The 17,329-nt window shown below is 41.5% G+C and overlaps 1 protein-coding gene across 1 annotated transcript; it reads right to left on the bottom strand.

Annotated features, from left to right (window-relative positions):
• Window positions 1-1,901: 1,901 nt before the first annotated feature.
• On the bottom strand, window positions 1,902-16,885 carry LOC139663052 (Fc receptor-like protein 2). Its single transcript, XM_071541580.1, has 13 exons — window positions 16,864-16,885; window positions 16,215-16,574; window positions 15,833-16,051; window positions 15,212-15,559; window positions 14,252-14,476; window positions 13,489-13,758; window positions 11,598-11,867; window positions 9,707-9,976; window positions 6,916-7,176; window positions 5,645-5,735; window positions 5,487-5,547; window positions 4,131-4,339; window positions 1,902-3,913 (listed from the first exon to the last, which is right to left on the bottom strand). Exons 1-13 carry the CDS (start codon window positions 16,883-16,885, stop codon window positions 3,835-3,837), a joined length of 2,685 nt encoding a protein of 894 aa, XP_071397681.1. The 3' UTR covers window positions 1,902-3,834.
• Window positions 16,886-17,329: the final 444 nt, after the last annotated feature.

The following is a 17,329-nucleotide window of genomic DNA, read 5'->3' on the forward strand; positions in this document are numbered from 1 at the left end:
TTTTCAAGCTTCCGTTTATCAAAATGCGGGACGTTCCATCTGATTGCGGGACAATAGGTCAAAATGAGGGAATGTCCCGCACATATCGGGACATTTGGTCACCCTAATGATAGAACGTTCATTGTTGTTGATTGTGGAACAGTCCAACCTGCCCACCATGCTGATGACGATCTCGCTCTACGGAGGGCGGAGTGTTGTTGTCATGACAACGCTGAACGATAGAGGGCAGCACTGGACCAGAAATTACACACAGACCCTTTAATACAATATATCTCGCCAATATCGCCAAGATATGTCATCAGCAATCTATCAACCTGATCCTAATTCACACCTTATTGATTTTAGTGTTTATTTTATTTACTTGGTAATATTTATTTAGTATTTATTTTTCATTTTACTATTACATACTTTGAGTGACAAAGAGCAGGGAGTCAGTGAGAAATAAGCAAAAGCTTTTTTTTTCTTGAGTCTTTATTACTACTTAATGAAAAATATGTCACATAAATAATAATAATAATAATAATAATAATAATAATAATAATGCATTTTATTTATGGGCGCCTTTCAAAGCACTCAAGGACACCTTACAAGACACAGTTAAACAACAAGCAACAATGTATCAAGACATCATAAAATCAAACAAAGCAATGATATACAGTAAAAATGTATACAGTAAATAGGTATAAAATCATCATCAGTGCAAAACTCAATGTGGGTGTAACCATTAAGTCAAGATCAGACCGAATATGCCAGTTTGAAAAGGTGCGTTTTGAGACGAGATTTGAAGGTGGAAAGAGCCAATATTGCGAATGTCGGCGGGGGGCAGAACGACTGAAGGCTCTAGACCCCATGGTAGTCCAGCGGGCAGATGGTGCAGTGAGTTGGATGGCAGAAGAGGATCTGAGAGCACGAGAGGGTGTGTAGATATGAAGGAGTTCGGAAAGATACAAAGGTGCTAGGTTATGAGGGGCCTTAAAGGTGAGAAGCAGAATCTTGAAATCAATGCGGTACTTAACAGGGAGCCAATGAAGTTGCTGAAGAACAGGAGTGATATGATCTATGGAAGGAGTTCTGCTAATGATACGTGCAGCTGAATTCTGGACCAACTGAAGTTTATGAAGACACCTGAGAGGAAGACCAAAGAGGATAGAATTACAATAGTCAATACAGGATGTAATCCGGGTGTGAATGAGAATGGCGTAGGTGTAAGCGACGGGCGAAGACGATTAATATTGCGTAGGTGGAAGTATGCAGACCGAGTAACATTGTTAATGTGTGCTTCAAAAGATAATGTGCAGTCCAAGATGACACCCAGACTCTTAACCCGTGGGGAAGGAAAAACTATGGAATTGTCAATAGTCAGAGAAAAACAAAAAATCAGGTTTAGCCAAAGTAGATTTAGTACCAACGAGGAGAACTTTGAGAAAGTTGTATGAGAACCAGGATTTGATTTCCAGGAAGCAGTCGGAAAGGGAAGTGGGCGGAAGAGTGGAAGTAGGCTTGGTGGATAGATAGAGCTGGGTGTCATCCGCGTAACAGTGAAATTGAATGCTGAATTTCCTGAAAATATGACCAAGAGGTAGAAGGTAAATAATAAATAGGAGGGGGCCCAAAACAGAGCCCTGAGGGACACAGCTAGTAACTGGAAAGGACTGTGATATCAATTTTTTATGTTGGACAAACTGAGTGTGGCCAGAGAGATATGATCTAAACCAAGCAAGAGAGGTGCCAATGATTCCAATGGAAGCTAATCTCTCTAGAAGGATGTTATGTGAGATGGTATCAAAGGCTGAACTCAGATCAAGAAGAACGAGTATGGTTAGGAGCCCAGAGTCAGCTGCCATCAACAGGTCATTGGTGATTTTCACCAAGGCTGTCTCCGTCAATCCGAATCAAGTGAGTGTGTACCTGAGCTGCAACTGTTTTTTCAAGTATTTTGGAAATAAATGGTAAATTTGAAATTGGGTGAAAATTACTCAAATTGTTGGGGTCTGCACCAGGTTTCTTAAGTATTGGAGTTATTGCAGCTGTTTTGAGAGATGAGGGAACAAGACCAGAAGTAAGGGAGGACTGTATGATATCAGTTAATTAAAGAGGACAGGGAAGGTAGACAGACTTTTACTAGATGAGTAGGAAGGGGTTCTAGCTGGCAGGTAGATGATTTGGATTTACAAATGAGACCAGATATTTCAGCAACAGTTGGGAGTTTAAAACTAGATAGTGAAGAAAAGAGGGAAACGTAAAAAGGCGAATAAAGTGAACTGTATGTAGTATTGTTCGAAAAGGTCAATTGCTGGTGAATATTTTCAATTTTGGCATTAAAAAAGGTCATGATGGTGTTACATTGAGCAACTGAATACAGGTGAGGTGCAAGAGTGTCCGGTGGCCGTAAAATATTGTTTACCGTAGAGAACAGGACTCTTGTGTTCCCTTCTCCTGACCTAATTAAATTTGCATAATAGGTAGATTTAGCTGTGGAAAGAGCATCCTTACAAAGAAGTATGTGGTTGTCGTACATGTCTTTATGAACAACAAGCTCAGTTTTCGCATAAAGGCGTTCCAGACGACGGCCTTTAGCTTTAAGCTGGCGTAATTCAGGTGTAAACCAAGGGGCAGAGTGGGTAAAGGAGACAGAACGAGTTTTTAAAGGAGCAAGAGCGTTAAAAAGACTATGAAGTCCATCATTGTAATGAGATACCAGTTCGTCTGGGGTGGATAAATTGTCTTTGCTGGGGAGGTTGTCAATTCCACTAGAAAGAGCAGATAAATTAATATTCTTAATGTTACGGAATGAGATGGAACGTAACAGGGTTATTTGTTTTGGATAATGTTAAGTTGACATTGAAAGATACTAACTTGTGGTCAGAAATGGGCAAATCAAATGCCGTACAATTAAGAGGAGTTACACCACAGCAGCAGATCAGATCAAGAATGTGCCCTTTGGAGTAGGTAGGAAAATCAATATATTGCTGTAATCCAAAACTGTCCAGGCATAATGTAAAGTCCCTTGTAAGAGTATTGTTGACATTATTCATGTGAATATTAAAATCACCCAGCAATATTATGTTAGGGGACAAAGAACATAAGAAGGTTAGAAAAACAGAAAGTTCATTTAAGAAATCGTTATTTAGCTTGGGTGGTCGATAAACAGTGGCTAGTATAGTAGAAATTGGCCCATGATGAAACATGCACAGGCACAGTTATTAAAGACACTTTCCACTCTTCGCTGTAGAGTATCGCGAGACCACCCCCCCTGCCAGAGGCATGGGGTTGGCAGGTGTAAACAAACCCAGGAGGAATAGTTTGATTAAGCTGTGAAAAGTCATTGGGTTGCTGCCACGTCTCAGTCAAACACAAGAAAACAAACTTACATTCATTCAGTAAATCAGAAAGTAGAAGTCCCTTGTTGGTTAGCGAGCGGGTGTTAAATAACCCGATGGTGAGATTGTCACAACAAGTCACCGTATTTCATCTCAACAATATACATAAACTATGCACAGTGAAGTATTAGTATATTTACAATCTATGGCAGTAACTCATAAATACTTTGCAGAATTTGATTCCTTTGCTTCAAGTGAAGTTAGGTTTTGGAAACAGGTAAATGCTTTATAGAGCTGACCTGTGTTGAGTAAGCAGGAGCAAAAAAACATGAAGCTAAGTGGTTTCACACAAGAGCTTTACATATGTACATTGTTGTATGTTATTTATATGTTTAACCTTTATGGTTGTCATGATGCTGCCTTCTTGGACAGATTTTTAATCTCAACATGGCTACCTGCTTAAATAAAGATGAAATAATGTGTCTTAATAATAGACCAGAAAGTCGTGTTGTGTTCAGAATCTGGGCTTTGTGGGTTTGGGTTTTTGGACTGTGCTGTACAGCTCAGATGGATCCTCATCAGCTTCCTGGCTTCTGGTTTTGAGAGGGAAAAAAATAAATTAGTGCATTCTGAAGATAAGAGGAAAGTCAAAAACATTAATTAAAAACAGGTTCAAAAAATTTAAAATAAAATGGTTATAATCTATAAAAAGCTTGGACATTGTTTAAAACTCATGCATTTTTAATCTCATAGCAAGGACAGTGTGCCAATTTGGTGGTTCATTCAGCTGTAATGTGAAGGCCGGCTCACCCAGGATCAGTTTGGGGTCTTTTGAAGTTGACAGCAGCATACTGGACAGTCTCCTCCTCCTCCTCTCTTCTCTGAGGCCTGAAGTTGGAGTAGAGAGGATCTGGCTGTGTCTTAGAGAAATGGACGGTGGCGTAGTCAAGGTCGTCCTGCTGCTCTGTCGGTTGTGTCTCTGCTGCAGCTGACGTGTCACACACATGATCCTGGTTTAGCTGATGGGTAGACATCACACAGACAAGGTTACATTATATTTTAGAAAACTCGCTTTCTGGCCCTTACTGTTTTGGAACAAAAACCCCTCACCCACTGGAATTTCAAGACCCTCCCAATCTGCTCCCTTATACCTACTTACATCTTCAACTGCTCAACAATAGCAGATGGTGCTATGAACGAGTAGGCTTGGGCCAATAGTCAATAATATCAAATATTGCAATATTTTGCGAATATCACTCAATTGTGCAAACTTATAAACGTATACTACTAGGGGTAGGACAGTAAAAAACAAAAATAACTGTAAATGTTGGGTTCTCTTTTCCACAATCAGACCGTTTTCCTGGCAGGAATTAGCAAATTACATTTTGCTTGAATAGTAAGATCAAATTTCTAGGCTATACATTCTAATAAATATCCCAGAACTTTGGAAAAGAAAATTAGAAAAATAAAATACAACAGGATGGGAGGGGCTGGGGGCAGATGTAGGAAGAAATCAGTTCTCTTGATATTGTTGTAATTCCTGCTGGTCGCTGATAGAGGTCGATAAAGTTCTTAGACTAATTAATGCCCCTTTAAGGCCTTTCTTTTCAAAACAGCAACATTTTTGTGGATGGAACTGTCTGTGTTCTTCAATTTGATTGGTGAGTCTCACCACTTTTAGATATTTATATTATATTTTAGACGTTTAGCTGACTCTCTTATTCAGACCAAATAAGAATTAATGCAACAGTAGAATACACTTTTTAAATTCACCAACATGACAAGCAACCGGGATTGAAAGGGTCAAAGCTACACCACCCACAGTGATCATGAAACAAATACTCCTGTCTCAATAATTTGCTAATTTATGACAGGGGTAAAGGAACATAAGGCAGGGAGAAACTGTAGAAAAGTGTTTAATGAACAAGAGAGGAAGTTGATCGAGTGCAAGAGGAGGAAGATAGAAGAGAGGGTGCTGGGGAGAGGAGGATTTATTTGTGTGAAGAAGGTAGAGGAAAGAGAGACATGAAGTGATACTCAGATGAGCTTCCAAGTTGTAGCCTACTGGAAGACAGGGAGTGACTGCAGTCTGAGCTGGGGAGACAGACTGCAGGAGGAAAGTAGTTTTCTTTTGCACTGAACTTTAATTTAATTCCTCTTCCTCACCTGCAGCCCGTTGTCTGGTCTTTGTCCAGGTCCAGATGGTTGTTTGGAGGCCCTCTTCCTTCTGGTTAGGAGAATGAACGAACAACTGAATTACTGAACAAATGACTGAATTTTAAATGTCTAAGAGACCAAAACCACAGTGAAACAGAATTGCTCACCTAATCCTTAGGAAGACAAATAGACCTATGAGGAGTATGATAACCAGGAGAAGAGTCGTAGTTATTGCAGCAGCTGTTGATTTCCGTGGGGCTGGGAAGAGATCAGATGAAAATACGGACAATTAATTAGGGGATTACAGAAAGTCTGGGTCCATTACTGACTGATAAACTGACAAAAAAATAACAATATACAATATATTTGCTGATAAAATATCTCTCAAGTCTGTCTCTTAATGAGTAACTGGGTCATATCATACTCACCACTAAAGGTATTTTTTAAGATAATTCAGAATTATGGCCCTTCTAAAACACAAATAATAATTGATTACATTTATATAGCGCTTTTCTAGGTACTCAAGAAGGAAGGAAGACCTGTTTGGGAATTTTGCCGGGGCACCGGGGTTACACCCCTACTCTTGCGATGAGTGCCGAAGGGATCTTTATTGACCACAGAGTCAGGACCTCGGTTTAACGTCTCATCCGAAGGACGGTGCTCACTCACAGGACAGAGTCCCTGTCTCTGCCCTGGGGCATTGGGGATATTATGCATGAGACCAGAGGGAAGAGCACCTCCTACTGGTCCTCCAACACCACTTCCAGCACCAGGTGGTCTCCCATCTAAGGACTGACCACAGCCAAACCTGCTTAGCTTCCCAGGCAAGCTAGCAATGTGATGCAGGAGCTATGGTGCTGAAATAGCATTCTAAAAACACATTTCCAGTATGTAAACTGTTTTCTTATATGGAATTACTATTTCGTGTAAATGTGAAATTTTAAGTGACAGTTGAAGACAGTTTATTGAGTCATAGTAACCTAAATTTGGTAACAAACCTCAATTCACTTTTGCTTATTAGGCCTACTGAATTGACCTACATTCACATCACAACACTTTTTTTCAGTTATCTATCTTTTTCTTGCCTAGTTGTAAGATTAACATTATTTGCACACAGCCAATTCTCTAGTACACCTGATGATGGCGCCAGACATGGAAAGCCTCTGTGTCATGTTGTGTGCGAAATTAATCAGTGTATTCTCAGGTGCTCGGGGGAACGCTTCTATAAGAGCTGGGCTCTGTGTGCGCTCTCATTCATTGATTTGTTCGTTTGTTCATTTGTTCATCTGTAACACATTTTGGAATGCACAGTGCTTAGAGGAATTATGGTATGCCCTGTTTAGGCAGTGCAAAGCCCTGGCAGCCCATGACATATTTTGCATTACATTAGATGGTGTGTTACGACATGGATGACCTCTGGTACTGGACGGACGTGTACCTGCCACAACAGTCAACTGTAAGGTGGAGTTATTATGTCCTCTTCTGTTTTGGGCTTCACAGTAATAATTCCCACTGTGTTCAGGTCTGATGTCAGTGATGGTGAAGGTCTGTCCTGATGCTTTTGGTGAGGCTTCATTCTCCTTGTACCAGGTGTAAGTAGCTGCTGGGTTGGCATCACTGCTGCAGGTCAGAGTCACTGAACTGCCCTCCACTGTTTCACCAGAGGGACTCACCAACACTGAGGGAACCTTCGGACCATCTGGAGGACCATATGTATAGAGACACAATTCATTAATTTTTTTCTGGGAGACTATGCAACAGTTTAGGAGCTGCTACAGAAAAGGCCCTGTCACCAGATTTCTTTAGTCGAGACCGTGGAATGGCTAAAAGACCTTTGTCAGTGGACCTAAGGGGCCTAACAGTGGTGTGGGGGGTCAGGAGTTCAGAAATGTAGCCAGCCATGCAACACTTTAAAAATAAACAGGAGGATTTTGTATTGAATTCTGAAATGGACAGGGAGCCAGTGTAGTGAAGCCAGGATTGGTGTGATGTGATCTCTTTTTTTTACGTCTGGACAGCAATCTAGTCGCAGTGTTCTGTCCAAGTTGTAAACTGGAGACAGAAGTCTGATTAATACCAAAATAGAGGGAGTTACAATAGTCAAGTCAGGAGGATATTAATGCATGAATTTGTTTTTCCAGGTCTGAGAAGGACAGAAAAGGCCTGATTTTGGAAATAACCCTGAGTTGGAAGAAGCTAGATTTCACAGCTGAGCTGATCTGTTTATCAAAGTTCAAAGCGCCATCAAGTATCACCCCTAGGTTTTTGGCATGTGGTTTAACATACCTGGATAATTGATCCAGGCTCTGGGTAATGGTATTAGCGGAGGCAGGGGGGCCAAACAATAAGACCTCAATCTTATTTTCATTCAGTTGGAGGAAGTTCTGTGCCATCCAGGATTTAATGTCCTCTAGGCATTCAGACAGTGTATGTAGCTTAGCCTGGTTATCAGGTTTGAGCGGAAGGTAGAGCTGTGAATCGTCAGCATAACAATGAAAAGATATGTTGTATTTCTGAATAATTTGACCTAGTGGAAGCATGTACAGAGAAAACAAGAGGGGGCCTAAGATTGAACACTTAGGAACCCCACAAGGAGTATAGGCAGGGGTGGAGAATGAGTTGCCTACAGAGACCGAGAAACAACAATTGAGAGCTGACCCAGAGATGCCTACCCACTACCGCAAGAGATCGATAAGGATTGTGTGATCAACAGTATCGAAGGCTGCACTGAGATCTAAGAGGATGAGGATAGAGCAATTACCTGCATCCGCTGCAAGGATGAGATCATTTGTTACCATCAACGGGGCAAATTCTGTAGTGTGCTCGAAAACCGGATTGGAGCACACTACAGAATTTGTCCCGTTGATGGTAACAAATGATCTCATCCTTGCAGCAATTTAAGGTGAGGATGAATTTTATCATGTAACATATTTAAACAGTTAAAGGATATGTTTATCGATTTTGGGCCTATATATAATGTGTCTCTTACATACCTGTAGTACTTGGACCCACAGAAAAGATTGACTCCCAAATCAGCTGTCCGTTGAAATGGCGAGCTCTGTTGCCTCTTGCTGCTAACAAGCAGTCTGAACAAGGTTTGTCAAAATATCTAAAAAAACATCACTCTGTGAAAACGTCATCAGTCCAGTCAAAACGATATGAAGACCAACCAAAGTCTTTCCACAGCCCGGAAAGCAGCATCACTGCACCATTTTCATTCAGTGGACAGTCTTCTATCAAACTCTACCCAACTCCATGTGCAACTGTTCACATTTTCACCCGACCCTCCATAAAACTAGATCATTCCAGCTGACTCAGGAGCCAGTACTGTCTGCGGGTCAAAGTACCACAGGTATCTAAGAAAGAATTTATATATCGGTCCAAAATCGCCAAACTTATCGTTTAATAGTAAATAGTTGTTGGGGCGGTGTTAGCCTGAAGTGTAGAGAAGTAGGCTTGTGACAAGAAGATCTCTGGTTTGAATCTCCAGTGGAGCTTCTCTGTGAGCCACAGTCAGGGGCGGATTGGCCATCTGGAGTAGAGGGAGTTTTCTTGGTAGTCGACTTTGGGCCAATGGTGAGCCAAGCAACGCAGATATAAAAAGATTCAAAAAGTCTCAGGCCTGCCGGTTTCATAGAAAGCGAGGGCGGAGGGGGGTTCACAAGAGCATCATAGGCCCATCTGCCCCCCCACCCCAACAGATGAGGTTTTCAATGATCTCCAAATTGCTGAGATGTGACGGTAAGGAGGCAGAGAGCATGGATGCCTTGTCAACAACTGATGGCAAAAGTGATGGATTTTTTTTCATATTTTCAAATTTTTATCATATTAATTAAAATTCATCACGCCATATGCAAAATGCCAAGTTCATTTTAAAGATTCTATACAAAAAAAGGCTCTATCTCTTGTAATACTTTGCTCTAGATGTGTCCATATTATGAGGAGCAGGGTGCTAGGTGGAGTATCTATGGCTCAGTTGTGGTGACCCAGTCTGGGTTAAAAGTCCAGGACCATTTTCTTTATCCCAGTCTGCCCTGCCTACAGCAGGAGACTGCACTGTGGTTGTACTGGGCATCTTCCCATTGTGAATATATGAAATGTGAAGCAGGGCAGTGCTGAAAAAGAGCATGCCTGCTCAGCAAAACCCTTCATAAATAAAAACTAAAAAAAGCTGCTGGTAGCATCTACATTGTATAATCACACAAACACATGAGTTGTATTTCACTCACATTTCACATTAATAGAGATGGAGTCAGAACTCTTTGCCCCCAACTCATTCTCAGCTGAACAGTAATACTCCCCAGAGTCAGAGGACTGGATGGAAACAAAGTCAAGCTGTGGTTCTGTTTTCAAAGGTTTACGGTCTGGATTTCCATTCTCCTTGTACCAGGTGTAAGTAGCTGCTGGGTTGGCATCACTGCTGCAGGTCAGATTCACTGAACTGCCCCCCACTGTTTCACCAGAGGGACTCACCAACACTGAGGGAACCTTCGGAGCATCTGGAAAATATGATATTAACATACATTAACTTTAAGATGAGGATGTATTTTATCATGTAACATATTTAAACAGTTAAAGGATATGTTTATCAATTTTGGACCTATATATAATGTGTCTCTTACATACCTGTAGTACTTGGACCCACAGAAAGGATTGACTCCCAAATCAGCTGTCCGTTGAAATGGCGAGCTCTGTTGCCTCTTGCTGCTAACAAGCAGTCTGAACAAGGTTTGTCAAAATATCTAAAAAAACATCACTCTGTGAAAACGTCATCAGTCCAGTCAAAACGATATGAAGACCAACCAAAGTCTTTCCACGGCCCGGAAAGCAGCATCACTGCACCATTTTCATTCAGTGGACAGTCTTCTATCAAACTCTACCCAACTCCATGTGCAACTGTTCACATTTTCACCTGACCCTCCACAAAACTAGATCACTCCATCAGTAACACTCTTTCACCCCACAGCAGTGGGTGCTGCAGCAGATAAAAATACTTCTGTGATTTCCTGATTAGTGAAACTGTGTGCAATGGCAGAATTGTGTCTTGAAATCAGAGCTAATTTTAGTTAATCTACTTTGCAACTTTTCCATTCATTCTCAACTCCACTGTGGAGCCTACAAATGGCTTTTTGGAGATATTTTGACAAACAGTTTGGACTCAGCAGCAAGAGGCAACATAGCTCGCTGTTTCAACCGACAGCTGACTCAGGAGCCAGTACTGTCTGCGGGTCAAAGTACTACAGGTATCTAAGAAAGAATTTATATATCGGTCCAAAATCGCCAAACTTATCGTTTAATAGTAAATAGTTGTTGGGGCGGTGTTAGCCTGAAGTGTAGAGAAGTAGGCTTGTGACAAGAAGATCTCTGGTTTGAATCTCCAGTGGAGCTTCTCTGTGAGCCACAGTCAGGGGCGGATTGGCCATCTGGAGTAGAGGGAGTTTTCTTGGTAGTCGACTTTGGGCCAATGGTGAGCCAAGCAACGCAGATATAAAAAGATTCAAAAAGTCTCAGGCCTGCCGGTTTCATAGAAAGCGAGGGCGGAGGGGGGTTCACAAGAGCATCATAGGCCCATCTGCCCCCCCACCCCAACAGATGAGGTTTTCAATGATCTCCAAATTGCTGAGATGTGACGGTAAGGAGGCAGAGAGCATGGATGCCTTGTCAACAACTGATGGCAAAAGTGATGGATTTTTTTTCATATTTTCAAATTTTTATCATATTAATTAAAATTCATCACGCCATATGCAAAATGCCAAGTTCATTTTAAAGATTCTATACAAAAAAAGGCTCTATCTCTTGTAATACTTTGCTCTAGATGTGTCCATATTATGAGGAGCAGGGTGCTAGGTGGAGTATCTATGGCTCAGTTGTGGTGACCCAGTCTGGGTTAAAAGTCCAGGACCATTTTCTTTATCCCAGTCTGCCCTGCCTACAGCAGGAGACTGCACTGTGGTTGTACTGGGCATCTTCCCATTGTGAATATATGAAATGTGAAGCAGGGCAGTGCTGAAAAAGAGCATGCCTGCTCAGCAAAACCCTTCATAAATAAAAACTAAAAAAAGCTGCTGGTAGCATCTACATTGTATAATCACACAAACACATGAGTTGTATTTCACTCACATTTCACATTAATAGAGATGGAGTCAGAACTCTTTGCCCCCAACTCATTCTCAGCTGAACAGTAATACTCCCCAGAGTCAGAGGACTGGATGGAAACAAAGTCAAGCTGTGGTTCTGTTTTCAAAGGTTTACGGTCTGGATTTCCATTCTCCTTGTACCAGGTGTAAGTAGCTGCTGGGTTGGCATCACTGCTGCAGGTCAGATTCACTGAACTGCCCTCCACTGTTTCACCAGAGGGACTCACCAACACTGAGGGAACCTTCGGAGCATCTGGAAAATATGATATTAACATACATTAACTTTAAGATGAGGATGTATTTTATCATGTAACATATTTAAACAGTTAAAGGATATGTTTATCAATTTTGGACCTATATATAATGTGTCTCTTACATACCTGTAGTACTTGGACCCACAGAAAGGATTGACTCCCAAATCAGCTGTCCGTTGAAATGGCGAGCTCTGTTGCCTCTTGCTGCTAACAAGCAGTCTGAACAAGGTTTGTCAAAATATCTAAAAAAACATCACTCTGTGAAAACGTCATCAGTCCAGTCAAAACGATATGAAGACCAACCAAAGTCTTTCCACGGCCCGGAAAGCAGCATCACTGCACCATTTTCATTCAGTGGACAGTCTTCTATCAAACTCTACCCAACTCCATGTGCAACTGTTCACATTTTCACCTGACCCTCCACAAAACTAGATCACTCCATCAGTAACACTCTTTCACCCCACAGCAGTGGGTGCTGCAGCAGATAAAAATACTTCTGTGATTTCCTGATTAGTGAAACTGTGTGCAATGGCAGAATTGTGTCTTGAAATCAGAGCTAATTTTAGTTAATCTACTTTGCAACTTTTCCATTCATTCTCAACTCCACTGTGGAGCCTACAAATGGCTTTTTGGAGATATTTTGACAAACAGTTTGGACTCAGCAGCAAGAGGCAACATAGCTCGCTGTTTCAACCGACAGCTGACTCAGGAGCCAGTACTGTCTGCGGGTCAAAGTACTACAGGTATCTAAGAAAGAATTTATATATCGGTCCAAAATCGCCAAACTTATCGTTTAATAGTAAATAGTTGTTGGGGCGGTGTTAGCCTGAAGTGTAGAGAAGTAGGCTTGTGACAAGAAGATCTCTGGTTTGAATCTCCAGTGGAGCTTCTCTGTGAGCCACAGTCAGGGGCGGATTGGCCATCTGGAGTAGAGGGAGTTTTCTTGGTAGTCGACTTTGGGCCAATGGTGAGCCAAGCAACGCAGATATAAAAAGATTCAAAAAGTCTCAGGCCTGCCGGTTTCATAGAAAGCGAGGGCGGAGGGGGGTTCACAAGAGCATCATAGGCCCATCTGCCCCCCCACCCCAACAGATGAGGTTTTCAATGATCTCCAAATTGCTGAGATGTGACGGTAAGGAGGCAGAGAGCATGGATGCCTTGTCAACAACTGATGGCAAAAGTGATGGATTTTTTTTCATATTTTCAAATTTTTATCATATTAATTAAAATTCATCACGCCATATGCAAAATGCCAAGTTCATTTTAAAGATTCTATACAAAAAAAGGCTCTATCTCTTGTAATACTTTGCTCTAGATGTGTCCATATTATGAGGAGCAGGGTGGTAGGTGGAGTATCTGTGGCTCAGTTGTGGTGACCCAGTCTGGGTTAAAAGTCCAGGACCATTTTCTTTATCCCAGTCTGCCCTGCCTACAGCAGGAGACTGCACTGTGGTTGTACTGGGCATCTTCCCATTGTGAATATATGAAATGTGAAGCAGGGCAGTGCTGAAAAAGAGCATGCCTGCTCAGCAAAACCCTTCATAAATAAAAACTAAAAAAAGCTGCTGGTAGCATCTACATTGTATAATCACACAAACACATGAGTTGTATTTCACTCACATTTCACATTAATAGAGATGGAGACAGATCTCTTTGCCTCCAAGTCATTCTCAGCTGAACAGTAATACTCTCCAGAGTCAGAGGACTGGATGGAAACAAAGTCAAGCTGTGGTCCTGTTTTCAAAGGTTTATGGTCTGGATTTCCATTCTCCTTGTACCAGGTGTAAGTAGCTGCTGGGTTGGCATCACTGCTGCAGGTCAGAGTCACTGAACTGCCCTCCACTATTTCACCAGAGGGACTCACCAACACTGAGGGAACCTTCGGAGCATCTGGAAGAAATGATATTAACATACATTAACTTTAAGATGAGGATGTTTTATCATGGAACTTATTTAAATGGTTAATAGTTCATAGCTGTGGAATGGCAGGATCCTGAAGGTTAGAGAAGCAGGCTTGGGAATGAAGCTGATAGGCAAATATTCAGAAAGACAAACTGAGGGGAGGAGGGGGGGATTCCCACTGGGGTCACACCCATATTAAATCCAGTTCAAGTTTGTTTATTTATCACATGCATGTCTCAAATGACTTTACAGAAAATGAGCCTAAAAACATATAACTGATCAAGAATCAACCATAGAACAGAATGATATAGGACAAACATCAGGGAAAACACAAGACACACAACAGCAGATTTTAGCAAGACAAAATAGCCTACCTATTCTACATAGCCTAACCTAAATACATGCAGCATGGTACAGTACATTAGGTAAAGGTTTCCACCAGATGGCGTTATGTTAGTGACACACTGTGAAGTAAACTCACACACTGAAGGAGAGCGGAAATCCTCTTGTCCTTTTACAGCACAGGAATAGCTGTCTTCAGGATAAAAGTAGCCTGTGTAAGAAGAAGTTACTCCCCTAATATTCTGTCCATTCTTGTACCAGACGTAGGAAGGAGAAGCAGCTAGACGACAACTGCTGTGACACTTCAGCTCTGCCCAGGTATAAGACTGGTGGACTGATAATCTGGTCACCTGCACCTTGAGATCTGGATATATGAACAAGGAACAGAAATGTCATTGGAGATTAAATACTCAATCACACGGTAACACTTTATTGGTAAATTCCTCCAATTTCTTCTGTTGTTTCCCAGACAGAACCATGAAATTATATAGCAGTTATATAGAAAATTAGAAATTAACTAAAATTAAGAATTCATTCATTATATAATTCTATGAATAATGACTTCTGATAATTGACCTCTGCCTATTATTTTTCCAATAAGCAGTTTATAGTTTTGCAGTTCTTTCCAGGAAATTCTTTTAGAAATTGACAGTATCTTATCGACTCACCAGACTGCTCCTTACATTTCCTATATAACCACTACATCATTTCATGGTTCTTTCCAGGAAACTTCCTAAGAAATTAACAGTTCCTTTCTAGGAAATTATTAGGAAATTGTGGACCTGGTTACCAATCACACACACACACACACACACACACACACACACACACACACACACACACACACACACATGCACGCACGCACAGTCAAAATAGCAGTTACAATTCCTAGATGTTAAATACTGTGGAGTATTAGTAAGTTAAATGGATCATCCAATTAATCTCTGAATGGGGGTGAACACAAATTCATGATGATCATATAATCTCTATCAATTTTACATTAAACTGTTCTTACAATATTCAACGGTATTCTCCAGTTGTCATCAGTTAGTTTAAATGTACCATGTTGTTGTATATATCAGTTTGTGTTCAACAGTACCTGTGACAGTCAGAGTTGTACCAGGTAAAGTACTTTCCCATTCAAAGCTTTGAGTTTTGAATTTGAAGCGATACTCGGCTGAATCGCTCTCTCTCAGGTCAGTGATTCTCAGAGTGGAGCGTCCTCTCTCTGCTTCAAGCTGCTGAACACGACCTGAGTCCCCACTAAGGGCCTCGGGTTGTGAGGAAACCCGCCACTGATCACTATATTTGGGACTGAACCAGAATTTTGATTCAACATAATTATCATAACTGCTGTATGTGCAAGAAATGTCCACTGATGAGCCCTTCAAGGCACAGATGCTTCTGTCGGTGTAAGTCACTCTGTTGCAGGTTTGATCACGGACACCTGAAAGATGAAACCGTTTTTAAACATCACTGTTAGAATTTCATCTTTTACTGCAGTAATACAGAGCAGGTTGTATTCTTGTTGGGAAACTGACAGCAGCAGTGTTCCTGTATAGCTCAATGGGTAGAGCATGGCACTAACACAGACAGGGTGGAGGGTTTGATTTCTATTGGGGTCACCCATGTTAAATACATGCAGTCATGGTACAGTACATTAGATAAAAGGCTCAACCAGATGGCGTTATGTTAGTGACACACTGTGGAGTAAACTCACACACTGGAGGAGAGCGGAAATCCTCAAGTCCTTTTACAGCACAGGAATGTTTATCTCCAGGATAAAAGTTGCCTGTATAAGAAGAAGAAGTTTCTCCCCTAATATTCTGTCCATTCTTGTACCAGATGTAGGAAGCTAGACGACAGCTGCTGTGACACTGCAGCTCTGCCCAGGTATAAGACTGGTAGACTGTTGATCTGGTCACCTGCACCTGGAGATCTGGATATATGAACATGGAACAGAAATGTCATCTAAACCGTCAATCACCACCACACACACACGCACACACACACATACACACACACAATCACAACATCAGCATTTCCAAGATGTTGAACTATAGTTGGAACTGGATTAACAAATCATCTGATCAAAATGTTACCTGTTGTGACAGTCAAAGTGACTCCAGGTGAACCAGTATATTTCCCTGTTGAATGGTTTGTTATGAACCTGAACTGGTACACAGCTGAGTCAGTCTCTCTCAGGTCTTTGATTCTCAGGTTGCAGTTCTTCTGATCACCATGATACTCCACACGACCTTCATACTCTGACTCTGTTCTCAGATCCACATATTCATCACCCTCCTGTTTAGTAAACCAGAATGTTTTTTCAGCTTTGACAGTAACGCGACCTATGTTGGCTGGGTATGTGTAGGTGCAGCGTATGTCCACTGTTGATCCTTTTAAGGCACAGATCTCAGTAGAGGTGTAAGTCACTCCCCAGCCATGCTGAGCCTGTACCACTGTAACACAGAGCACATCAGAAACCAGAATCAGATTCATAAAAACATTAGAGGACAGACTTTCATCTGTAGTGGAGCTGCTGCAGTATGTGAACCTGCTGGAGACCTGGACTACATTTTGTGGGAATTTTGTGGGTGAGCTTCAAACTCCTCAGAGTAAAAAGTGCTGATCTACTGCAGCAGCTGTCCTAGAAGTCCCTCATCATGAATCTAAGTAGAACTGAATATGCATCTTGTAAGGCTTGACTATAAAACATTATCATTCTAGGGACACATGAATATTTAATACCTCTGGGTGCTGTGGCTTCCATTTAACGGAATAGTTTACACTGCTGGAAGGTTGTGCGTTTTCGTTGAGCAGAGCGTGAACATGCAAGTTCTGGGAGCGTCACCATTTTCAACACGGCAGTGGTGAAATGATGGAGTAAATATAGATCTTTTGCACTCACAGAGCGATTGTTTGGCTTCAGAAGACTCAAATTATGCTGCACAAGCTGTTTGGAGTCATTTTCTGGTCTTTTTTTTTGTGGTCATTTTTGGAACTCTAAAGAAACGATCCTCTTTTACTTCAGTTGTTTTGGACAAGGCTGCTACGGAGTTGTGCTTCACCTGTGTTTCATTTGGCATGAGGGTGAGTAGATAATGACAGAATATTCATTATTTTGGTGAACTATTCCTTTAAGTGCTTTCTGCTGTTGCGCTCATTGGAAGTTGCTGGGGTTAAAGGTGTCAGCCAAATGCCTACAGTGTGTCTT

Source organism: Centroberyx affinis, unplaced genomic scaffold (genome assembly GCF_046629955.1).
Source record: "Centroberyx affinis isolate AG114_WGS23_722 - 3 ecotype Tasmania unplaced genomic scaffold, CSIRO-AGI_Caff_v1 ptg003902l_1, whole genome shotgun sequence".
Taxonomy (NCBI): domain Eukaryota; kingdom Metazoa; phylum Chordata; class Actinopteri; order Beryciformes; family Berycidae; genus Centroberyx; species Centroberyx affinis.